Genomic DNA, 26429 nt, shown 5'->3' with positions numbered 1-26429 from the left:
CTTCATCTAAACTTACTTGGTTGGTGTTTTTAAGCCTAAACAATACATTTGATGACTTTTGAGAATATTTGTTAATGGAAAAGAGCCATAAAATGATAATCTGACAAATTATGTGTCAGTTATTAATACCCAACTACTATCTAATACTGAGTTTAAAGGAGACCTATTATACTTTTTTCTTTTTCTTTTCTTCAGTGTTTTATATACAGTAGTTTCTTGTGCATGTAAAAGAGCTTGAAAATTAAAAAGGTCAGAGTCAGCAAGCTCCTCTCTCCCAGAGAAAACACTGCTCCTGAAACACCTCGTCAGCAGTCCCGCCTTTAATTCCGTGACTTTGTGACATCACACTACGTCACCATGTCACACTTTGCATAATTTATGCCTAGAAACTACTTGGCACATAAGAATTGATTTAGCACAGCTACTCTGTTGTTGTAAGTGGTGCTGGCTCAGGTGTGTTTGAGCTGACCAATCACAGTAGACTTGGTATTCAGGAGGCGGGACTTAAAAAGACGGGAGCTAAAACAGAGTGGGGAATACAGTGCCTGCTTCACTGGACAGTATGAAGAAAACTGATCTGTTTATTGAACACTAAAGCCTGTAAACCTATTCTACTAGTAACCCAAAATAAAATTATCAATCCAAAAATCAGCATAATATGTCTCCTTTAAACAAACAAGCATGTTGTTAATTAGTTTTAGTTGGGAGGAGTTAAATATTGCTCAACTGCATATCTTGACCTCCCACTGTCTGGTTATTATAGTAAAAATATTTAAACTACAAATCAACACAATCTCTGGTCGTGAGCCATATCTCTACCATATACCGTAATATATGGAGGGAAAACATTTTTTCATGATTTATATACATGTGTCAGTGCAATTACCTAACAGGTAAGTTACAGCATTATGTGGCTTTATTTAATCGTCTTGAACCTCTCAGACTACACCGCAGTAAATCTTTCTCACTTTACTCTCTAACTCCATCTGGGAATATCTGGGATAGACTCCCAGCACGTTCACGGGCAAATTGTGTGCGTACTCCTCTGGAGGCTTACTGCCCTCACTCTGCGACATAATGCCCTGAATTTTGCGTACACGCCAATCAGTTCACAGCTCCTGCACAGAAACTGTGACTGCTGTGAGAGCCACTGCTGCTCATTGTTTATTTTTCCAATCGACTTAACCAGATTTTGAAATACCCATAGACAAGCTTTACTGGAGGCTCAACTGCATCTAGAAGGACTCCTGCTGTGCTGACCTCATTCCTGGCTTTGACCGGAGTAATCTATGCTTTGAATGCCTCGGCCTGTGCACGCTCAGCCGGGTGAAAAAGTGGAATCCAAGTCTGTTCAGTGGGATTCGCCGCCCCAGGCGAACTACAATAGCATCACTTAATTCAAGGCTATTGCTTGAAAGAGCTCTTTGCTAGTGAAGGGTAGGCGGGTGTGGCAGTGTGTCTAAAAGGTTGTGCAAACAGAGTGGAGGTATTTGAGAGCATCTCAGCCTTGGACTGTCACAGTGGTCCCCGTTCTGCAGAGGTGAGTCAGCTATTGGCTACGGTGCCACAGATTTCATTTTAGGATTGGGCCGCAGGCAAGCAGAACTACAGGAGAGGTGCCAATACTCAGTCTGTCAGAGCAAACTCTCCTTTTTCAGAGTGACACTTTAACTCACTATGAGCTACCTGATGCTCTCTGACAGATTGAACAGCAACTTCTTCTAACCTGCAATGCAGGTAAATATTTGAGAGCTGGTGTGTTGCTTTCCTTGAGCAACTTGCTTTATATTCTCATCACTTGCTACAGTCCACATCTACCGTGCAGGTTTCTTGTCTTGTTCAATAAGGATTAAAGAAGAAAAATAACTGTTTTCGTAATGATAAGTCAAATGGAAAGATGGTCGTACTGTAAGAACTCTGTGTTGCATCCTAATCAAAGCTTTGGTCGGACCAAAAAGTAGTAATTGAATTTGGGACCGCTGAAAGAAAATATCTTTACTTCCTGTGCGTGCTGTCGACTCTAATGTGCTAAATGCTGCTATCAGTGTCCGCCTCTACCGGACAATAGATTCACCTAAGACCTTTATCTGGCAGGAAACAAACACACGCTTTTACCGGAAATGAAGATTAAATTTGTGGGAAAAAATGGCACTGGCAGTGTGCTGGGATCGCTTTTGTTGTTGTTGCTGCTTCACAGCAGAACAGCGCAGCAGCGTTCTCCTTAACAACTGAAGTAGATGGGGACTTAAACGTAAAAAAACAACCGAAAACAGGCATAAAATGGCTCCATATAGCTTGTCTGGCGTAATCCAAGTCTTCAGAAGCCCTGAGATCCCAAATTGATTTAAAAAGATGTTATTTACACCCTCGATGCACCCTAGCTCTTGGGGGGTTCACAGCATTGACAATTTATCAGAGTAAGTGTGCTTTTCCGCGCTACAACTCAAGAAAACTTGTCACACAAGCTTTAATATTTATTCATTACATTTTCCATTCAAATCTTCATTCATGATTTGACTGAAAAATGTTCAGTAGTATGCTAGGAGATACCATTTATCCATACAGATGACTGAGAGCAGCCACTTTATTTTCATTCGGGGTTTATAGAGACAGTCAGCGACCCTTCTCTTCGATCAACAACTATTTTCCTGTCTGAGAAACAGTTATGTTCCAGTATCCGACACAACTACAAACAGCAAACGTTCATCATGAGAAATCCTGCAGTAATAACTAGCACATCTTTTTAAATGTTTACCTTACTGTCAAAGTGAATCCACCAACATTTGTTTCATTAACAATACTTTCCTTCCAGCTAATGCAAGGTGACATTGAAAAATGTCATGTTTGAACTCAATGATGTCAGGTTTCTAACTTCTCGACCTCTCACTTTTGCAAAAAAAAATGCTTCACAAAAAACACAAACAAATATAATGGAAAAAGAGAGTTTATCCTACAGTAGATTTTAACACATTTGTCTGTATGTGTGTGCTTTTGTGTATTCTACGACAACACATAAACACATAAATTAGGTGTAATCTCATAGTTTATTAGATTGCATCTTTTGAAATTTGAAATCAGGCATCCAAATAAAGGTGATTAAAATAACAGTTTATACAAGAAATCTGAAGAGAATTCGTGAGGTGGAGAGGAAGATGTATTCTAGGCTCGGACAAGGACAGTCCTCAGTTGGCATGATTACTCTCTATCATGTCCCCTGCTCATGCTGGGTGTTAGGAGGACAATTTATGGACCTAACGTCCATCCCTCAGTAGCATACCCCTGCCCTCCCCCCCTTCCCCTGAACTCCACTTACTCTTAAACATTGTGTGGGTTTGTTTTGAGTAAATCCTCCCATTCTCAACCTTCACATTCAGAACCGACTGCTGTCATCTGGGCCTCCTGTCAGCCTTAGAACCTGCAGCGCATTATTTGACAAGGTAACTCCTCCATATTACTTTCCACATGATGTATCTCTGCATTGGCTTTGAAGCCAAATCTGGTCTCTTAACTATGATTCTGCCAACTGGCTCATGCAAAATGCGTACGGATATTTGATTTTAGACGCATCATCACTCTCTGTATTGAAATTTCCAGGGGGGGGTATGATTGGATCTGTTCCTTTATGATGTTATAGATGTATTTATAATCTTCCACAAGAGCACCTCTTATCTTCTTTCAAATAGAACGTCTCTGAAATGGCAGGGCAGGGGCGCATGCCACAGAGGGGTTGTGATGACTGTCAAGCTGCATGTATGAGCTCATATTCCTTACAATTAGATCCACATTGCCAATAATGTGCCTGTAACTTCATCACCATTGTAGACATTACCGCATGGCTCTGTAAGAAAAAACACATGGCACTGCTTACAGTGAGCTAGACACTCATTTCTGCACTGCAGTCTTGGCCCAGCCCTCCTTGGAGCAGGTCAGAGGCCCAGTACGACTGAATGAAGGACTGGGACTTTCCTTCAGCCAGACCCTTTCCCTTTAATCACTAGAACTAAGCTGCACTGCTTCATTTATGCATGACGGGACTGGAAATGGATGAAATGTTTCCATTCCATAAGAGGAAGATGATCCAAGGCTAGCAGAGTGTTGGATGGGGGGAAAATAAAGGCTGAGCATCAGGCATAATAAATATGCCTAAGGCTTATTAATCACACTTGTTAAAAGGTATCTTCCATATCAGGAGGATGTCTACTGTACAGTTCATCGCCATATTGCACATCACTGCAGTGTGGCAGCATGTTTTCTCCTATAGCACAGTTAAATATGTAACAGTTTCTTACTTAAAAACCTGCACTGAATGGCACCTCACTCTTTTAACAACGGTCTCTATAGCTCTCACTGGACTCATAATACTTCCCTTCGCTATTAACAGAACTGCTCTCAACACTTTAACCCATTCATTATTTTTTTTTTTTACACAAAATATCAGATGTACTGTTACAGGGTAGAGTATCACAACAGATTTAAAGGTCCAGTGTGTAGGAATTAGTGGCATCAAGCAGTGCGGTTGTAGATTGCAACCAACTGAACACCCCTCACCTGGTCACCCCTACCTTACATTGGCTGCTGAAATCAGAAAAACACAAAAGGCCCTCTCTAGAGCCAGTGTCTGGTTTGTCCATTCTGAGATACTGTAGAAACATGGCGGTGCGACATGGCAGACCCATGAAAAAAAGGAAAGCCTGCTCCTATTTCCTAGAGGCCAAACTGTGTAATTATAATGTCAGGTGATGCACAGGAGCCAAAAAGACTTTTCCCCAAGCTTACATTGCGAAAGAAGCAGTTGTTATGTGGTGGACACATGCTTTTAATGTTACAACCACATTTTACTATCAGAACTTGTTCCATTTGGTTGGATAACATTCAGAAAGAACAGCTGCACAATGATCATATTGGCCCCACTCAAGTTAGCCAAGGGCTAAGCCAGAAGTTGGCCAGCTCGGCAGGTAGCAGTCCCTTGTGTGCGTATTCTGTGGGCCCAACAATGCAGAAGCTATGCAGAAAATCAGGGTAATTTTATATCTGGACGCCAATCTTTTTTGGTTCCATGCACCACTGAGCAGCTTTGTATAGGAAGTAACAGCACCCCACTTTGTACGCTGTTTCCAATCAAATTATACTTCCATGACCCGCTCCATCTGTAGATATAAAAAGGCTCATTCTAGGGTAACAAACACACGATACTTAGCTTCAGGTGATTGCACACGAATGAAAACATAGTAATGAATATTATATTCTGTTTCTGCCAATATAGCCCCCTAAATCCAACACACTGGACCTTTTACTGTATTTTTGTTTATGATGTTTTTCTCACTACTTCTGAATAACATGTTTGATGATATGTTCTGAATCTCTTATATTTTTTATACAATTATAAAATTATTTTTATAAGAAAAACTCAGCTGGCCAGAACTCAAACTGTGCACATGGCTGGTTTGGGGGTTTTCAGGCTGTTCACTGTGACAACAAATTATCAAAGACAAAAAATAATATAACAAATTTTGTTTAATTGGGGAAAGATTTGAGGATCTGCACACACACTTCCATTCCGTGCTGCTACATGGCTCATACATCCACGCTCACTTGCACCTTTACCCTGCAGGCTGCCAAAACATCATCGTCAGAGCCCCCGATCGCTCCACCTGTGTCAGAAGAAGAGGATGAGGAAGAAGAAGAAGAGGAGGAAGAGGAGGAAGAGGAGGATGATGAAGACGAACTGCCGCCAGTCATTGCGCCTCGGCCAGAGCACACCAAATCTGTGAGTTTACGTGGCGCGATTGGTGAAATGGTTCTGTTGTGATTGTAGTCCTCTCTGCATGTCTTTGACTCTTTCCTCCCTGCAGATCTACACGCGCTCCGTCATGGACCCACCAAAGCCTCCCACCCCTGTGAAAGAAGTGGTGACTCCTCCAGAATCGCAGGTCCAGCCGGAGAACACGTCCAACACAATGTATCGGCACACTGACCGCCAGAGGAAGAAGTCCAAAATGACGGATGAGGAGATTCTGGAGAGACTCAGTATGTGTCTGTGCATAATTTTACATGTATAGGAGCAGAGTTTCAGAAATACTGTGGATCCTACAGCATTTTTAAATGGCCACCAAAAGAATAAAAACATTTCTGATGATTAAAATCTTTTTACAGTTTAGTCATGAACATAATTGTTCAGTTTTAATTCTTGTAAATAAATCATAGTAAATGATTATAAAAGCCGGTAACACTTTCTATGAAGCACACGTCTATAATGCATTACAGCGCATTCTGAACATACTTATGATGTGTTATAGTGTCCCTTTTGCGTTGTATAATCATTGTTATTAGCAAATATTCAGAATGCATTATAACAATAATCATAACACATTATAAAGTATTTAATAATGATTTATAAGGTCAAGTATCAATACCTCATAATTGCAACACACTATTTTTGTAAAGATCATTGTTTAATCACATTTTTGTAGTTGTAATACATTATAATCATTTTAAAACACATTATAATCACTATTACAATGCATTATAATGTGATTATAAGTTACTTTAAGTGGCCTCTGGGGGCTTTAAATAAAGTAAGGAATGTCCTGATGTATAGACAGATATAATACTTTACAGGCCGGTTATAAATAACTATAAGTGGTCGCTGTTGCGTAAAGTCAGAGTAATCCATTGCACTAATGTTTATAATGCATTATAGACATCACTGTAATAATGATTTATGATTATGTTATAAAGCATTATGAATATTCATGACTTCTTATAACTATGATTGTTCAGCGCGATCGACACATTCAGATGTATAACAAGTGTGTTCATAATGTGTTATAATGCATTATAGACATGGGCTTAATAGAAAGTGTTGGAGGTGGAGATATCCTAAATATCTTGATTTATTAATGTTTAATTGTCTAAAAATAATTACAGTTATAGCTTTGGAGTCATTAAAGAATATCATAATCATCCAAAATTGTAGAATGTAAAGTCCTCCTAATGTCAAAGTCCACACATTCCCAAAAACAATACTAAGGACATGTCTAATAATTCCCTGTGTGGTGATTCAGAGGACAGGCTGGAATATTTGGTTTCCAGTGGCTGTGTTCGGTATATTACTTCTAGTGCACAAATCCTGTGCTTTTAAAAAATAATATGCAAAGGAACAGGGAGCATTAATCTAATCTAATTTGGATCTAGAAGTACTTTGTGGCCTTCACTACACTAGTCCAATTATCAGAATGCATCAAAAAGTAGAGCTCTTATACTCTAAGACAGGGTATGTCTGAAATAGAAAGTCCAAACCCTCTCTGTCTTTCTATTTCAGCTATGTTTCCTTTGTATTTGTGTGTTTGTGTGAACGCTGCCATGGCTGTTTGCACCCACACAAGCTCACTCATTATATATCTGCTTTCTCTCTGACTCAGGGAGTATTGTCAGCGTGGGGGATCCCAAAAAGAAGTACACACGCTTCGAGAAAATAGGACAAGGGTAAGTCCATGAACCAGTCATCACAGTTATTGAAATAGAGCAATTTCAAGAGCAGTCACTCTCACCAGGAGGGAGATGGAGCTGTGGTGACCACTTCAGTGAGACAGAGGCAAAGGGAGGGTCAGGTTAAAGGGCTGGGAGAAAACTAAGTAGAGAGGAAATGAGAACTGTATCCTGAAATGGCCTTGGGCTAGATTAGCTCAGCCAGCTCCCTCTCTCCTCGCTGCTGCTGTTCTGTCACTCTCCCTGTTCACATCTGAACAGATAAAAACTGTGTGGTCGTTGTTATCTGCTCATGCTCACTATTTCCATATTTGATCAGGAAGCTCCTATCTTGAGCAGCAGATAACAGTCTATTTACTCTCTGTTAGGTTATCTGTAACTTATTAGAACCAGGAACTGTGCTTCATTATTCATAGCTTCTGACAGTGTACAGGTGTAGTTGGCAACGAGAGAAAGAGAGAAAGGTTTTTAGTATCATGAGTTACACTTCCAAATAGGGAGAGAGTGGCTGCATTCCATTCCTTTGACCAACTATTGTAAAACCATAAATTCCATGTGGATGCAGTGTCTGAGCTCATCACTGCGAAGGTAATTTATTAGCAGTTTCGTTTCTGTGGTAAAAGTAGCACATACAAGTTAAAACGTCTTTATCTCAGCTGGTTTATGCACACACATTCAAAAATAATGTTCCAGACCCTTTGTTTTCAGTCTAGCCCTCTACGAGGAACGTTTATACACTGCATATGGGAATAAAACAAGATTGGAACTTTTTGGAGGGAGGCGGTTCATATGGTTTATAATTCTTCCTCCAAGGAAGAATGAATTCAAATGTATTTATATTGGTATGCCACAACCAAAACATAGGGTTGATAGGACTTGTAAGACAACAAAACGACCTAGTATATTCTAACCTAGTATGAATATTGCTCAATGTATGTCTATGTTAAAAATTACATAAACACTCAACTTTACTGACACAAGGAGACCTTTTGGATAATTTATGACAGATTTTGAACTTATTTTACTATATTATAAATTTAAATTTTCAGAGCTGCCTTACACTATACAGACAAAATAGTAATCAGATGATATCACCCTTTATTTTTTATTGGAAATACACCTGTTGAATCATGAATTTGATAGAGTTCAGGCAAATTAAATGTCCATAAGTGTCTTAAATGTCACAACATTAATTTGATTATGATCTTTTGTTCCACCAGAGCGTCCGGCACTGTTTACACTGCCATCGACATAGCAACCGGCCAAGAGGTAAGACAGATTCTTATGATGAAACAACATGCAGATACTGTATATTATTTCTTTGTCCTCACTAATCAGATTTACTCTTCCTTCTCAGGTGGCCATCAAGCAGATGAACCTGCAGCAGCAGCCCAAAAAAGAGCTGATCATCAATGAGATCCTGGTGATGAGGGAAAACAAAAACTCCAATATAGTGAACTACCTAGACAGGTCAGTCTCACATTTCACACATGAGTATAAATATATAAGGTCAAGGCCTTTCTATGGTTATTTTTGTTAAGGTTAAGAGATTGTTTGATTGCCCCAAAAAAGAATTTCAAGGCCATTGAATCACAGCCCAAGGTGATGTCTCCAAATTGTTAGAGATATTCAATTTCCTGTTAAAAAATGGAGGGACGAGCAGTAAATCCTCACGTTTGAGAAGCTGAAAGCAGCAAATGTTTGGCATGTTTGCCTGCTAAAGGACTGATAAAGGACAATCAATTGTCCAGTACAGTTATTATAACTGTGCTGCATATGTAAAGCATTTTTTGCTTTTGTAAGATGGTCCAAGTCTTAACATAAATGAGTTCATGCAGCAGTCCCAATGTATCTGACGTTAATTTGCAAATAGCAACTGATTTATGTTCAGATCTTGGACAAGGTCACTGCATGTTGTTACTGTAATGACATTGAGGGATCCTCCGAGCCTATGTTTCAGATCCTTTTTCTTCTTCTTCATCTCCTTCTTCTTCATCCTTTTGCCTTTTAATGGTAGTCAGCATTCATCTTAAGGTGCATTACTGCCACCTACTGTTTTAAAAGAAGAATAACTACGCCATTCATTTTCTCTCAAAAGAAAGATTTGTTCTTATTCTCTGCATGTGTGTCTGTATCAACCTCAAGTATTGACTGACGTGAAAACCCCTATGTGCATGAAATGCATGTCAACATAAAACCACAATAACAGTTATTTTTCTGTCTTGTGTTTTTTAGTTATTTAGTAGGAGATGAGCTATGGGTGGTGATGGAGTACTTGGCCGGTGGCTCGTTGACAGATGTAGTGACAGAGACCTGCATGGACGAGGGCCAGATTGCTGCGGTCTGCAGAGAGGTAAGAAGCCAAGTTTAGTCATCAGCAACACCGCCCACTGCTTTTGTGGCTTGACTGTCTGACCCTTAACACTTTGCCCAGCCAAGAGAAAAAGACTGTGCAAATGTATGTTTAGCACAGGCTTCCCTTTTTAATGAATGTGTGTCTATCAGGTATATTTTTAAGCTTTTTTCCTGTCTCTTCAGTGTCTCCAAGCCCTAGACTTCCTACACTCCAACCAGGTGATCCATAGAGATATAAAGAGTGACAACATCCTCTTGGGTATGGACGGATCTGTCAAGCTCAGTAAGTCTTCATTTAAAGTTTGCACTTGTCTTTTATAAGGTAGAATTAAAGTTTTAAAAAAGCACCATTTCTGAGCGTGTTAAATTGAAAGACTTCTTAAATTGAACTGGAGTAAATGCAGAGTAAACACTGTGTGTTTTATGTGCTAAAGCAGAATGCAAACTCATAATATAACACACCACTACTCCTCTCTCCCTCCGTCTCCCTCCGCAGCCGACTTTGGCTTCTGTGCCCAGATCACTCCAGAGCAAAACAAGCGCAGCACGATGGTGGGAACGCCCTACTGGATGGCACCAGAGGTGGTGACTCGGAAGGCTTATGGCCCAAAAGTGGATATATGGTCTCTGGGAATCATGGCGATAGAGATGGTGGAGGGAGAACCACCCTACCTGAATGAGAATCCACTCAGGGTAAGACAGGAAGTGCAGCCAGAAGTCATGATGTTACCCCGCTAGTGGTCATACAGTATGTAGGCAGATTCTGTGGGGCCCTCATGTGGTGGTCTGTTTTATCCATATTTCCAGGCGCTGTACCTGATAGCTACCAACGGGACTCCAGAGCTGCAAAACCCAGAGAGGCTGTCATCTGTGTTCAGAGACTTCCTCAACCGCTGTCTGGAGATGGATGTGGACCGCAGAGGCTCCGCCAAGGAGCTGCTCCAGGTAGAACCGAGACTCAATCCTCAGTATAAAAACATGCACATACACACACTTTTGCAACATGTTGTATATAGTGATGTAGCATCAGCCAAGCAGTACTGTAACTTAAAATGAAATGTAGAACCAAAGGAAATGGACAAAACATGTAGTGGCAGATCCTGCCCTCCGCAGGATTTCATTGCATATTTCGGTGTTCCACGCTGTTCGCTGTGTCATTGCTGCACAGACCTAACAACAGTGGTGTTGCCATTTTTGGAAGTAATTTTAAATTTAGGGCTGGATCTGTGCTATCCTAAGGAATTTAGGAAATTATTCAATTAGGATGGTCCTGTAGCCTGATATCTTTTTCCTTCATAAGATATTTTCCAGACACAGACACATTTTTCTAAAATACCAGAAATCCTAAATGTCATCCTAAACTGAGATAAAAATAGATTTCAGACTTGGGAAGTTTCTGTAATGAGACCCCTGCTCTTGTCACCAAATTATCACTAAAAGAGAACTATGTATCATTTTAAATCTGCATACATCTCTCTTTGGCTCCATATCTAAAACATTTTTATCATTCCTGTCCTCTGCAGCATTCCTTCCTCAAGCTGGCGAAGCCTCTATCCAGCCTGACGCCTCTGATTGTAGCTGCGAAGGAAGCCATAAAGAACAGCAGTCGCTAGGGTGTGCTCTAGGTGTCCCCACCCAAGGCTGGAGCCCTGCCTGTGATGTGTGCGTTCATGGGGGCAGGGGCTTGGGTGTATGGGTGGTGGGTGACGTGACGGCAACAGCACAAGGAGGGGGTTTGTGTGACTTACAGTGACAGCACAAGGACAAAAGACCCCCAGGCCTCATATGTAGGACGGACATCTGGCCTTGCAGCCTCTCGGCCCAATGCTGCTGAACAGACCTTGCCTCCTCGTTTACTTCTCCAGCACTCTGTACATGTAGAGCAGTCCATCACAAGTATGTGTGTGTGCGTGTGTGTGTGTGCGTGTGTACAAACTGTGCACATCTCTTTGTGTCATATGTCTTGTTTGGCAGCAGTTGCTCCCCAAACTGAGAAAACAAAAATGGAAAAGAAAACGTGCTCATATTTAAGAAGAAACCTGAGGAGGAGAAACTGACAAAACTAAAGAGCCTGTGAATCCTTCCCTGTCCAGCCCTAGGCTTAGTTTCTCTCTTCTAGTCCCTCCGTGGAGCACAATCAGGCCACACTTGCACCCGCAGTGACCAGCTGATGTGAGAGAGTGACTCTGGGACCCAATCTTTGCCTGCATGACTATGGCTCTGTGGAGAAACACTGCTACTCCTCTGCAGATTGTCACACCTCAAGGTGGCATATTTGTGTGTGTGTGTGTGTGTGTGTGTGTGTGTGTGTGTGTGTGTGTGTGTGTGTGTGTGTGTGTGTGTGTGTGTGTGTGTGTGTGTGTGTGTGAATGTGTGCAGGGGTGCAGCTACAGGGGAAACAGTCGAGAATGATTTCACATGACCTATGCCAGCTTTAAACATCACTCATTAATCCGCTTCATATCGGTGAAGAGATACGGGTCTCGTATAACAAATGAAACCAACCTTGCTCAGACAGTCTCTGACGTGGAGTCACTGGAGTTCAGGTTAGCTGCAGTTCATTTGCTGATTTTCTCTCTAGAATTGGCTACATATTATCAACTTTAACATTATAAACATTTGATATATTTAAACACAGTTGGTGCACAATTTGCCTGCATTAAAGATCAACTTTAACCAGAATTACAACAGCGTCTAAAATTGTAGTGGCTTTACTTTGATCAAACTTGCAAATTGTAAACTTGTACATTTTAGATATAATGTAGGAAGGTGTATATCGAACATGATGTGGAACATATTTAGTTATTGGGGTTGACATTTTTGTGACGATGAATCAACATTTGGTGCTGAACACTCTGCAGAAACTGTTAGAATGACTAAAAAATGGTGCCAGCTTCATTGTGCAATGTTCAAATTCAAGCAGTCACTGTGATTAAGCATCTCAAACAGGATCACCCATAGGTATTCAGTACACGTGGCTTTCTGTTGTAAATAAATCAGAATTTGGTAAATTCAACATCTATTTTAGTTAATGCCAATCTCTTCTTTTTATTACATCAGACAATTAAAGGTGCAGTATGTAAGAACTTTTAGTGAACTGACATTATCTGCAGAGTGTGAAGAAACAACAGTCTATATATTGTATTGCAGAAATATCTACTGAAGCTAGCATGCTAAGCAGCTAGCCCCAGCCTCTCCTTTCTCATAAAACCACCCCGAGCTCCTAGTCCGGACCGCTAACTGCACTGATAACTGAGTGGTTCCTCTGGTGATATGCTGCCTCTTATTTGTTTGAAGTATGAATTCAAGAGGTGGCCAGTTCTTACATATTGCACCTTTAAGTATGAAATAGAAGGAAAGACACGCTGATTCAGAGACAGAAACAGAAATCTAAATATTTTCATTTAAATATTTATATTTGGTGTTGGATTGTTCTTTTTAAGGTGTTGGCACACGGTGGACAATATTTCAGCCTTAACACTGGCGAACAGAAGGTCATGATATCATTTACCCACAGTGAGCTGGAGGTCTCATGCCACACATTGTTAGAGATTCACATAGTGCCCCCCAGCATCCCTGTGACCTTAAATTTTAAGCAGGAGAGATGTACCTTGACAAAACAAAACATACAAACATAAAATATCCTGAATTCATTGTGGTGACTTAACATCATTTTCAGAGAGACATCTAAACGTTAAAGTCTGAAGAGAAATGTATAATGCAGACAAAAGAAGTTTCATATTGCTGAACACATTATGTGACTGTGACGATATGAATTTGGATTAGATGCCAACCAAAAAGCTGCCCGTTCAGATTAAAGTACTGAATATAAAACATTCACATCTACCATGACACTGGGCACCAACCGTCCCTTGCCCACCTGCACCCTCCTAGTCTTCTCCTTTGATGTTGAAGATGCTGCTCATTCATTCATCAGTGTCCTTTTGTCTTTTAACTGTGTCTTATGTGAGTTTTTTTCCATACGTTTTGTAGTGGTGTCTTTGAACGTGTGGCAGATTAAAGAGGGGGAATGTTATCCACTGAGCGAAGCGCTGAGTGCCATTTTATGATTGTACCTTGTCCTGATGATGAGCACTGAAAACAGAATCCGTAGTAAGAGGTTCACTTTGTTTGCTCACATTCCCTCCATACATACCTGGTTAGTGTTTAAACTCCTGTACAGAAGTTATCTACTCTGTGTCAGTGTTTGGTAGCTTCGTCTGGCATTTCCCATGTAGCATCCCTCCGCGTGTGAGTGTGTGTGTGTCTGTGTGTGTTAGGGGGCTACCTCAATCTGCACTAGAAGATGCCTCACTCGTGTTGTCCACCTTGACTCTGAGGTGCAGGGTAGCTGCTTAGTCATATTGTACCTCCATTGTACAGCAAATGTACAGAAGATGAAGGAGTGATGTTAGACAGGAGGACGCAACAGAATTCATGCATGTAAAACAAACTATACACTGTATCTCATCTTCAAATAGGTTAAGATTGTTAGGATATGTATGTATGTATGTAAATATGATGGGAAACCCCCCTTTTTTCAGAATTATGTAACTTAAAATGACAATATTCAGGTTGCTCTATGTATCAATAAATGTTTTGCACCCTGGGGAATTAAAAAAGAGAAAAGCAAACACACACACGCTCTCTCCGCACTCCTGGATCCAGCTCTGCTGTTTGGGCTTTGTCGGACACTCCTTCATCTGGACAGAGAGCCGATTGGATGCAGCACTCTGTGTGCGGGCCCACACAGTCTGTCCCGAGTACCACTGCTGAGTGTTAGTACATGTATGTGTGCGTGCGGTAGGTGTGGGTGGCCTGTCAGGAAGCTCCGCCGGCCCTGGGACGTTTGGCCTCTGTCTCATGTACAGGTCGGAACTATGAGCACAAAAAGGTGAATTTTGTTCGGGACAAGAGACACCGCTGACGTGCCCCTTTTCTGTGGTTGCTCCTGTACATTCCTATCTTCTGAATGTGTAAACCTGTACACGTGGTGTGAAAATTCCTCTATTAATGTGTATCAAGAGAATGGAACAAAGACAAAAAATGTTACTTTTTAAATTATTATTATCATTATTATTATTATTATTACTCTTATTATTGTCTAGCTTTGTAAAACTGCTGATCCATCTGGCATACCTCAGCAGGCCTTTCCCTATCTTTGAAAAAGGACAAACGAGCAACGGGGAAATGAGGTTTTGGATAAACTATTTTTAATTGTGGTTGAAGCAATAGACTTTTTGAACTTTGAATTGTGCATGGCTGTGTCTTGAGTGTAAAAAAACAAAATATTGCAGTTTGGGAACTGGACTGAAATAAAAAGAGGAAGAAAACCAAAATTGTTGCAATGCTTGTAAGGTTTTTATGATTCTAAGGTTGAATTTCATTTTAAATGTTTGTGCCGTTCAGGGTTCATCATTTGAATGTACATTTACTTACCTACTGCACTTATAGTACAATTTTTAGGTAGTTTACTTGAATATTACATTTCCTTCTACTTTATACTTCCCCTCCACAACATTTTGGGGGCAAATATTGTACTTGTACTCCACTACAGTTATTTGATTACTTTAGTTAATAGTTACTGCTCGCAGATTACATGTTGTGTCAGAGCCAAAGTAACACATTTTTAAATCAATTTATTTTGTCAACAATCTGATTAAACAACACTAATTCTGATAATCAGAAAAATGCTGAATATGAGACCTGATAATTGCCCAGGTCAATAATCAGGCCCATAGAACATGCATATAGATAAAAGTATAACTTCTTTATTTGTACTTTTGATACTTAAGTACAGTTAATATTTGATACTTTAACACTTTTACTCAAGTTTTATTCATATGGGTGACTTTCACTTTTACAAAAGTAATATTTTAACACAATACCATTATTTTTACTGAAGTATGACTTACATGCAACACTGTTGGAAACTACCCGATGTCTAGTTAAAATTTGTAGTGGTTACATGCGTACAATTGTTGAAACGCCATCTCCAACATTGGTCCGAGGTTTGGCAGCTGTCTACCTGTGCAAATTTGAACATATTTGTAGTTTGCTGAAATCTTATTCTGGTGACTGTGACGATAATGAGGCGATAATGTGACGATAATGAGGATAAAACATGATGAGTTGAACTGATCGAGGAGAGGAACAGAAGATGCATTAAAGAAATAGATGATACATGATTTATGTGTCATACATGCATTAAGGAGACTAATGTATGGTAAGACTTGAATGACAAATTACCACCATTACATCCCTCACAGTATCTATAGTGTCACATCTGGTATCTTTACAAGCAACTTGCAAAACGTCAATATATAAGTATTTCATAAGTTACATAAAATGGTTTAAATTGTAAGTCAAAAGTTTAAACATCTGAATTTAAAAAAAATAGGAATTGACATTCAGTCCGTCCAATAGTGCCCTGCTCACCCCTCAACTTTAAAAACAATTCACCGACGTGCAATTAATAATGTAAATTTCTCATCAAGCATGGAAATCCAGCGGTGGTGGTGTCGTTGGTGCTTTGATGATGCCTCTTGTCCCGTAAGTTCCACCATATAGTTCAGGAGTGAAAAAGACTCGGCTCTCTCTCAGGTCACCGACGAGGTCACATGGCGGTCAGCTGAGTGGAAGTGACGATCCTCAGACTGATGTAACCGGGCATCTCATCTGCTGTCTGCCGTCCACGTTTCCTCAGCTGAAGCCTCTGAGGGGAAGCCAGGTCTTTCACCGACCCAGACAACACCACCTGGCCCATGAACTCGTCCTTTACTGCGTTGCTGTTCCACACCTGAGGAAGAGCAGTCAGTTTGAAATATATGTCTGAATGCTACTGGCACATGTTACAAGATGACCACATGGTAGAGCTGCAGGGCTGATGGCTCTGATTTGACTACGCTGAACAATAACGTCTTCAGGAAAAGATGATGCTTCTAATTACAGCCAATTACAAGCTGCCATTACATCTGTCAGTTGAGTTATATGTAAGCTTTTCCAGTCCATTGGCTCAGTCTGTTCATCTTATTATTGGTTACCATAGGTACAGAATATACTTATATTATATTATGCACATTTTCAGGTTCATAGTTTTATTTTGGGTTACTACTCGAATATATTTATAGGCTTTAATGCTCAAAAAACCCATCAGAAAATACATAAATGTTTGTGGGATCGCTCCAATGGCTAAAAAGAAACATGTGTAATGGAACATGAATTAACGACTTGTGCAATCCTGCAATAAAGCATAAAAAAAAAATTTAAAAAACATCAGTGTTCTCATACTGTCCAGTGCTGCAGCTCTGAGAAGAATATGAGAACACTAAAATCTGCTTTTAACAAGTATATTAGTGCATCAACAATATTGAAAAAAATGCATTGTCTTTGTCATTGTCTAGAGATAGATGTTTTCCACAGGACAGTGGCAGGCAGTCACTAAGATTAATTACAGTCATCATGGCCTGAGAGCTGCCATCTCACCTCTATAGTTATGGGCTTTCTGGGCTTCTTCCTGTAGAAAATGCCGCTGGTTGCAAACTCTGGTTTCAAGGTGTCCCTCTTGATGGTGGATTTTACTGAGCGGCCCTCACAGTAGATGATCACATAGGGGTCTGCACCTACATGAAGAAATGTAAAGACACACCTCAGCAAAAGAACATATTGGATTACAGGCTGATCACAATGATGAGTAGGTTTGGAGTTAAGTCCTCTGACCTCCTGTGCTGTCCTGGTTCTGCAGCCCCTCGGCTTCATGGACATAGATGTGACTCACAGCTTGTGGGTATCCAAGGAATGAACTCCAGCATCTTACTTTTGGTTTATCCTCCATCAACTCCCTGTGAGAGTAGAGGAGAATTTAAGGACTGGGAGAAAATAGAGTTCCTCTATCTCAGTACTCTGTCCTACGTCTCGCTATCAGCAAGATGGAAGACCAGGGGAATGACATTATGTTTCATTAACACAACAGGGGTTGAGCTAGCCAGCTTTGATGACCTGCATGTGAGCAAACATGATTTGGGTCTGTGTTAAGGTCTGCCAACAAGGCCTGCCTCTAAATCTGGCAAAACAAATCTTTGGCCAAGAAGAGATTTAATACGAACATAGTTTTATAGTCTCCATTCCCCCAAAACACTCATTTGCTTTTCTTGGATATTTTCCATAAACCAATGTCTGAAACGAAAAGCCAGAGAACAGCTGTGTTCTCGATTTCCCTGCAATGTCTCTTAAGACCTGATAATTATATGATATGTGAACATTACACTTCTGTCTGACAGCCTCGAAGCTCATTTACCCTCACTGGTTTGACATCACACCTCCATCACGGTCGTACCTGCAGTCTGAGTCCACGTCTGTGAAAACTCGGAGCATGTAATCCCCCAGCGTCAGAGGCTCGAAGGTGGTGGGGATGATGACGTAGCGGCCCTGTTGGAGCGTGATTCTCATAAACACTGTGCGGGCGTTGATGTAGGTGGACGTGGCCACACACTGCTGGGTCAGGATGTCATGCATCCGATACTTCCTGTTCAGTTCCACCTGGGAATGGAAAAGCATTTGGGTGTCATTTAGAAAACAAAATGAAAATAAATCACTAACTCATCAGGTGTACAGTCTGGCAAGTGATTTTAACATTAACATGTACACTCATATCCATGAGTATTATGTCTTTGCACATGTAAACATTATCCTTGTTTCTGAAACCTGGATAAGGCCTTATCCTGGTAACTTATCCAGGATACTGTGGCATGTACCTGATCCAGGTCTGAATCAGATCGAAGACACAGCTAAACACAGACGATCAGAACCCTGGATACTGTGGGAATCATGTAAACAGGGATATGAATAACCAGGTTTCTCAGGTTAAAACTGTAAAATACATATAACAGGTAATACACAGATTCTTCTGCCTCCTGGTGGCAGAATAGTGAATAGAACTTGAATTTAACATGAGTGTGTTTTTTATTACAGTGTTATTGACAGTGCAGACTAATGTAATCTTTGCTCTAGTAAGATGACCTGTGTGTCAGTTAAGCAAGAAATCCTGTTGGACCGGCCCCTGGATGACACTGCATATCCTTCTTCTTTGAGTACAAACAGCCCCAGGTTAGCATAGGAAGTACTTAAAACTCAGACTTTCACTGAGTTGCTGTGATGCCCTTAGATGCCGGCTTATACATATTTGAAATGCTGTGTTTCTAATCGAAACGATCATAACTGGCAATTTGATAAAAACTTCTACACTTTTCTTTTTTCTTTCACCACAAACATACTTCTCAAACAAGAAAGTGCAGAGGGTGACAACTTAAAATTGTGTCTGCAGTCCGTCAGATGGAGGATCCATCACTTGTATGATGATAGTAGTTGACAAGGGTTAAATCCTGGTTCAGGCTCACAGTAGCTCATCAGCATGTGTGCACATAGTTGCTTTTTTAATCACTTGCTCCTTGTGGCCCTAACATTTATTGGTGTCCAGAGCCTGCCCCTTTGGCAGCACTTCTATCGCATGATAAGAGTGAATAATGTGTGTGTGTGTGTGTGTGTGTGTGTGTGTGTGTGTGTGTGTGTGTGTGTGTGTGTGTGTGTGTGTGTTTAAACTTAGATCTCTGACAAGTAAATCACACTACGGGAAATGTGACGTCAGTTTTACCGCATACGGTTGCGTGGACTCATTTGAATGTGACAATCTAATTGCAGCAAGTCGGATAAAATCTAGTTTGGCAAGTTTTACAGCTGCAGGAGAGGACTTTGTTGACTTTACAAGTCAGTTAAGAACTCTACTGGAAAACATTACTGAGTGTACTGTTTGTTTCTATAAATGTGCTAGACCAGGGGTTTTTATAGTCTGAGACTGTGGACCTCCGTTCAACCTCTGTTGTTTACTTGATTAGTTTCAATCAATTCCTGGATGCCTATGGGATCATGATTATGTTGTTTGATCCCCTGGACACTAAACAACCGAGCCAAGATAGCGTTGTCTGACATAACTTCAGACTGCACCAAATATATGAAAAAGGGTCTTTTCTAAGGTATTTATTAGTTTCAGACTCTGGGAAAGTGGGAGAAACAGTAAAAATTCCCAAAACTACTGCAGCTCTTTAACCAAATCACAGACATGTAGGCTTTTCTATGCCAAGTTCCACAAAGTGAGTGGCCACAGAAACAGTTTGGAGATTTCTGTGGAGGCCCGCCTGTCACGTGAAAACTTCTGTTCTAGACACAATTATCTCTATTGCAAAACTCATACAGTGTTTCCCTTTCCTTTATTTATTTATTCTTTTTTGGCTTTTTTGTGAAGTTTTGTTTTCAGGTACTATACATTATGTAGAGTATATTCGAATGCAGAAGGAATGCAAAATGCATGGCTTTCTTCATCTCCAGCAACCACCACATTTGACCATAATGAATCAGATTATAACGGCAGCAGAAGCACAGTACTAGAACACAGATGTCTGAACTCTTCTCGCCTTTCTGGGAGTTCAGAAAAAATAGTTTCTAAATGTGTTTGGCTGCACTTCACAATCTGTGAAAGTATGTGCTTTTTTTATGTATGATTTAGTTTCTTGTTTAAATTGTCTGTTTTGGTTCTGATAACCCTATTTAGTAATGTCTGCCTGTCACTACAATCATCCAACAACTACTGAACAAATGAGTGGAAAAGTCAAACGAAGCCAAAATCTTCATCCAGAATGAGCCAAAACGTAATGACATGACCCTGTTTCCCCCCAAAACTAACTGACCTTTGACTGATGTCCTCGCCCCAGACAAACATCATTTCCTCCTTGATGAACTCATCTTTAGTCAGTCTCGCCTCCATCTTTGTGCAATATTTCATAATAATGTACGGATGAAAGTGTGATAATATATGTTACCTTGAAGACACCGAAGCCAATGCTTAGATTTTCTCCCTGACCAACTTTTCTGCGGCTCTTCAGGTCTTTTTGTTGCAAGGAGATGAGGACCTCATCGACCTCCTTTGTAACATCAAACAAGTACTGTGAAAGAAGATGAAGAAGTGAATATATATATTGATGAATGTGTATCATGTGACGCAAGAGTCCAGCCAGAGCATTCAGTACCTGTGGGTTCTGCAGGAATGTACGCTTGTGGTTGGAGCAGCCACCGCAGCGGTTTAACAGCGGCTCTGCGTTTTTGGTCCAGCTCCCAAAGTGCACGACCTCATGCCATGTCTTGTGAACACTGATTAGCGAAGTGTTGATGAGACGGCAAACATCTGCATCTGTGAAGCGCTGGCACCAGTCTGTGAATGACATCCTGTGGATGTGAACAGAAAATGCATTATTACACTCTGAAAGACGAGATAAACTCCACAGGTGGGCTGTTGTAACCAGAGAAACTCACCAGAACTCCCCATCATCTTCTACTGTGATGCCAAGGTTGCCTCTCTCTGTGTCTCCGACCTTTGACCATTCTTCAGAGCTGATGACCAGCAAGCAAGGCAAGTGAAGATTGTTAACACACTTCTGAGTTAGTAGATACAATTATAATCCACAAAAAAATGAGTGTTTGTTGGTTTGCAGACCTTAGAGCTCCTGTTTCCTGCTCATTCTGTGGTCAGAATTATATTTTTACAAAAATATGACCATTTGGGACTAACGAAGCATGGTTTTGAAAAGCAGATGGAAGTGGAGAATACCAAAGGAAATGTGTAAGAAGGTGAACACTACCCACCTGTCACTCCAGGCTCCTTTCCACTCAGTCTTGCCCCAGGGGTTCCTCATGCGGATCATAGGAATGGTTTCGTTCTTGAAGTAGGCCAGCAGCCCGTGACCCAGACGTACCTTCTTCACTGCAGTTACTGAGTACGCGTGGCCTTTCACCAGCCCGTTCGCCATCTTGAGCTCAATTTCATGAGGATCTGCCTGATGAAATTATAAATAACTTGTTTATTATGGCCAGATTCTCTCTGAGGAAAAGAGACAAGCAGCATGCATCCAAGAAAAGCACAGACCTTAATGGAGCAGCTTATGATTCCTCCACGGTCATAGACCTTCAGTAGATCCTCAAACAGCTGGTCCTGTTTTGTCTGGTCCTTATAGTAAGCCTCTTTCTCCAGGTTGATGGCTTCGGCCACGGCTCCACTGAAATCCACCACAGCGTCTCCGGTGTTTCCCCCCTCCAGGGATTCATAGCAGCCAGCGAGCCTGGACACAGAGGGTGGAGGGGAATCATAAGTTGACTTATGTACTCAAGTATATATTAATCTAAGAATATGTTAAGCATTATATATTTAAGAATACAGTTGAACACAAGAATTGACTCATGACATATTTGGATTTTTATTATACATTCTTCTTATTTATATAAATAAAACACTTTATATACTTTCCACAATGTATGTAAATGTAAATATTAATACTATTAAGATTTTAGCTTTTGTGTGTAAATAGATAAATAAAGTGTGGACAGTGTGGTTCAGGTGTACTGACTTGGCGTAGGCCTTCTCCAGCAGAGCACTCCAGAACTCGTTGTTGTCCTTCGAGTGACAGTAGATGAGTTCTCCGTTGATTGTAGGCAGCCGGTCGTCCACCACCACATCCACCCACTCTCCAAACACCCAGAACTGAAAGTGGAAGATTCCAGCGTAGCTCTCCGGGTGTTTTGGGTCCCACTCCTGATCCTTATGATCAGGAATCACCTGGTAAAACACACACAAAATGTCAAATGTCAAATGTGGCCCCTCATGTGATACATGCCAATACATATATATACAAAATAATCATTATAACACACGGGATGAGTGTAGGTGCAATATATTTCCACACACAGTATTTTCCCAAAATCCCCATTGCAGTGTTTTGAGACTGATATGATTATTTTCAGAATCAAAACAGTCACTCAAGTTAATCCAATCATCCTGAAGGTATTTCCAGCTTTAACAACTTTTATACTGTTGCTTCTTTAATTAAAGCTTCTACTGTAAACATGTATCAGCCGCAGGTTTATTTTCTTTTTTGTGAATAAGTATGTTTGGGAACTTTTAACAGGACATTATTAACAGATAAGAGCAAAATATGTGACACTGGATGATTTCCAACCCCTCACTCTGGCTCTGTTACATTTTATTCTGTGAGATTTTTCTGACAAAACTTTCCACACAAAGCTGAACATCTTCCAAGTTCTCCAGTTCCTCTTCCATCATTATTCCATTATTATAACTGGACTCTTTTCCCAAATTATTGTTTTATATTTAAATGATTTGTATTTTTATTTTGAATCTTAAGCATACAAGTGTGTTTCTTTTTTGTTTAGTTTATTGATCTCACTCAGGTTCAACAGCAATTTTTTTCAGCAATTATTTTAATTATTAGAATAATGTTAAAATCTGACCTGTTCCATCACCTGGTTTCATGTTTCACCCCTCAGTGCTGTTGCAATTTGCTTTGTGCTGAGTTCATAAGCCTTATTCATATTTGGTTTCCAATTTTAAATATGCCAGCACCTCGGCTCACACGTTCAGAATAAAGGAACTAAAGTAACTCACCTTCTTCCAGAGGTTTGGCTTCGAAGCCAGACAGGAGCAGGCAGCAACAAACCAGCAGTTTCCCACAACTCCCTGGTTCAGGTCATGGGCACTAATGCCCTCCACAAACAGATGGGGTTCATTGCTTATCTCCTACAACGAAAAAGTTAATGCGATGGACTTAATACACTTTATACCTCAGACTTTTGTGCAAAAAAAGAAAAAGAAAGAAGAAGAAGAAGAAGAAAACAGAAAAGTAAAGTTTAAAAGCCTTTTAGAGTATATCTGTGAGATACATATTTTACCAAATCTTTGTGTATGCCAGCATATTTTACATTGTCATATATTTAAAGAAATCTAAATAATTACATTAAATCCCACACTGGACAGTAAAATGTGACTACGTTCATTTGCAGCAATAATCAAATTCCCTGATTGATGCATGTAAGCGATGGGCCTCCTCCTGTGCCACTCACCCCAGGTCGTTTCCACTCCACAAAACCAGGAGGTGGTTTCCTAAAATACAGCGATGTACTGGTGGCTGGGAACTCTGGATCCTCGAAGAGTTTCTTGTCCTTGATACAGTCACTCCTCAGCTCGCTGTAGTGCTGGTTCTTGTACGGGACGGCAGAGGAGAACATGGTCCAGACGGTGAAGCCTCACAGCTGCGGATCAATGACAGAAACCAGACGTTTTCTGACTTTATAAAGTGTTCAGGAGGACTTTATTAGGGCAGGATCGCCCTCTGATCTCTGATTCTGAGTAATCCTGCAGACGTGTATCCTATAAATCTCTGCTCCACATCAGCAGAGTGCCCTGTGACCCAGAGTCCCTCAGGATAGTCTGGATTCACTGATGAGCATACTTAGAGCGTTGTAAAAAACAAAATATTCATCCACATAAAAATTGGGCTGTGACTAAAGGGTTCTTGGGTTTATACAGAAAGAGCCCACAGATGTATTTCACAAAAGCTTAAACATTTTTGTGAACTAATTTTTAATAGTGCTGCCACCAATTGTCTGGTGGACAAAAATAAGTCACAAATGTCTTTTAAATTGAACTTTTTTTTATCCATCAAGACTGATTGCATGTCCTTTACACGTTAACAACCTGAAACTGAGGCTTTTGACTGAAACTATCAAATTCAGTAGGAACAACATGAGTTGCGTTGAAGGCCAGACTCACAAGAGAATTACTGTATTAATGGAAGTGATGAACAACACAGCTGTATTCTCTGGAGAGAGACGATATTGTAACTCTTGATCTTAGAGTCCCCTCACACTGACCGTTCGAGGCTGCATTTGGACAGGATGTGCCAATGTAATCATTTTGAGTAAATCTTTATATTTCACTTTTGCCAAGAATAACACATTACAGCAAACCAAATTGAATTTCCTGGAAGCAACAAGCTCATAATGTAGAGTTTGTTCTTCACAAAAACATGTATTTAGATACATTTATATTGTCAGGCAGGCACAGAGAGAAATAGTATAGATAAACCCTGAAAAGAGAAAAGAAATAGAGGGGAAGAATAAACAATAAATGCCCACCGTACCTCTCAGACAGCAGGATTCGTTCCTGCTCCACAACAAGGAAGTTTCCAGGTGTAGTACCTGCCTGTAACGGCCGCCCACACAGAAGTAACCTACTTATGCATGTGCATTGTTGGAGCCACACCCTGTCTGTGTCTTATTACCTCTCACTGTTGTTGTTTAACTCCAGAATATGGAATTAGGAAGCAGGAGTGAAATACCTCCACATTTTCTGATTGAGACAATAAGTCATTCAGTGGGTAAGGGAGTAGACACGGCTGCAAGTCTCTTTGTGCTCGCGTGTGCTCGTGTTATCTGTTTGAGAGTTCCTGGCTAATGTGGTCAGGCAGGTTATTTTTGGTTGGTGGTTTGTTCTTCTTGAATGGGCCCTGAGTGTAATACAGCACTGTGAAGCGTTTGTTTCTAACATCAAGAATGTTTGTTCGCAGCATCAGGTCTCATATTCTCTGTTTAATCTTTGTAATATGTATAAAGGTGACAGCAGGTCACATTCCAGACTTTTCTGTCGTACGCACCAGGTCATGTTAGAGACACGCTTGACTCTTTTTTCAGAAAATGAACGCATCCCATCAGATAAGACAACAGATATCATCAGGTTGCTACCATGTGTGAATTTTTCACATTTCAAAGAGAAGTTCGTCCTGACTTGTACCTGAGAAAACCTTCTTTGAAAGCCCTAAATGCCCTCAAGGATGTGTGAAACATTACCTGTAGACTCTCTGCCACAAGTCAGCACATCTCATTTAGTATGAAGGAACAGGCTTAAGTGTTTGAGGCAAGAAAAGAGCTGAAGATGTCAAAATAAAACTCAATAAATGTACAGATAGCCAATACTATGAAGCCATAGTGAAGTGAAAAATATACAAGAATGTTAAAATTTTCATCCAGGGACAAAGTGTAATTAAAGTTAAAAGCAACACTTGCCTGTGATGAGCTGTCTTATCCTTGCAGTGATGAACTCAAACACATTCAAAGTCCTCTCAGGTGCCTGTGAGACGTTAAAATCAATCCCACATTTCTGGCACAAGATCTGATATATAAAAAGTCACAGCTAACCCTTTCACAGAACCAGATCCAGCTTCTTCAGCTTGAACGTCTGGCTGCTAGGGCTTCCCCCAAAATTACACACAAACACTGGCTGAAAACTGGTCTGACGAGCACCTCGCTGCGGCAGGAGGTGTTATGCAATGGCTGAAATGATGATTACAAGGAGGCAGGGAAGGGACTGAAACTAAACACCTTCACGCCCACCGCTCACCAACTCACAGGTGAAACAAGTACATTCTTGTCTTGTTTAGTATCTGTTCTTTAAAGATAACGACAGAAAACGCCCGTTTAATACATTGATTGTCACACTGTTGAATAATTTGTTGTGTTTGCCTTGCCAGTGAAAAGGAAAACTGCTCAAGTTAGCCAGAGGTCAGTTAAATTGAACAAACACTGCAAGCTGTAAGTGAACTGTGGCAATAAAACAAACTGGCAGACACTCAGTGGTCTGAGCTTAAGGAGCACAAGAAGCACTTTGACTCCCTCAAACAGACACATCTTGT

At 40.6% G+C, this 26429-nt stretch overlaps 2 protein-coding genes across 4 annotated transcripts in view; one reads left to right on the top strand and one right to left on the bottom strand.

The window, feature by feature from the left end:
* Positions 1 to 11834, top strand: part of LOC141006799 (serine/threonine-protein kinase PAK 3) — a 46193-nt gene extending 34359 nt beyond the window's left edge. For 2 of the 3 annotated variants that reach the window (XM_073479049.1, XM_073479048.1), the window contains exons 6-16: positions 3375 to 3437; positions 5612 to 5767; positions 5853 to 6027; positions 7422 to 7485; positions 8709 to 8757; positions 8846 to 8958; positions 9724 to 9841; positions 10027 to 10126; positions 10340 to 10536; positions 10651 to 10788; positions 11367 to 11553. In XM_073479049.1, the coding sequence (XP_073335150.1) occupies positions 3375 to 3437; positions 5612 to 5767; positions 5853 to 6027; positions 7422 to 7485; positions 8709 to 8757; positions 8846 to 8958; positions 9724 to 9841; positions 10027 to 10126; positions 10340 to 10536; positions 10651 to 10788; positions 11367 to 11456 (1263 nt within the window). In that variant the 3' untranslated portion in view covers positions 11457 to 11553. Of the gene's footprint in view, positions 1 to 3374; positions 3438 to 5611; positions 5768 to 5852; positions 6028 to 7421; positions 7486 to 8708; positions 8758 to 8845; positions 8959 to 9723; positions 9842 to 10026; positions 10127 to 10339; positions 10537 to 10650; positions 10789 to 11366 lie in introns of all 3 variants that reach the window. The other variant, XM_073479050.1, reaches the window with a different exon arrangement.
* Positions 11835 to 15592: 3758 nt separating this feature from the next.
* Positions 15593 to 26019, bottom strand: LOC141007679 (calpain-5-like). The gene is made up of 13 exons (XM_073480064.1): positions 25804 to 26019; positions 23803 to 23991; positions 23348 to 23479; positions 22293 to 22501; positions 21815 to 22007; positions 21535 to 21725; positions 21205 to 21282; positions 20922 to 21117; positions 20715 to 20837; positions 18179 to 18381; positions 17563 to 17684; positions 17329 to 17465; positions 15593 to 16642 (listed from the first exon to the last, which is right to left on the bottom strand). Exons 2-13 carry the CDS (start codon positions 23965 to 23967, stop codon positions 16460 to 16462), a joined length of 1932 nt encoding a protein of 643 aa, XP_073336165.1. The 5' UTR covers positions 23968 to 23991; positions 25804 to 26019; the 3' UTR covers positions 15593 to 16459.
* Positions 26020 to 26429: the final 410 nt, after the last annotated feature.

This window comes from Pagrus major, chromosome 13 (genome assembly GCF_040436345.1).
Source record: "Pagrus major chromosome 13, Pma_NU_1.0".
NCBI classification, from domain to species: Eukaryota; Metazoa; Chordata; class Actinopteri; order Spariformes; family Sparidae; genus Pagrus; species Pagrus major.
The sequence above is the reverse complement of the archived record's forward strand: the minus strand, read 5'-3'. Positions and strand labels throughout refer to the sequence as shown.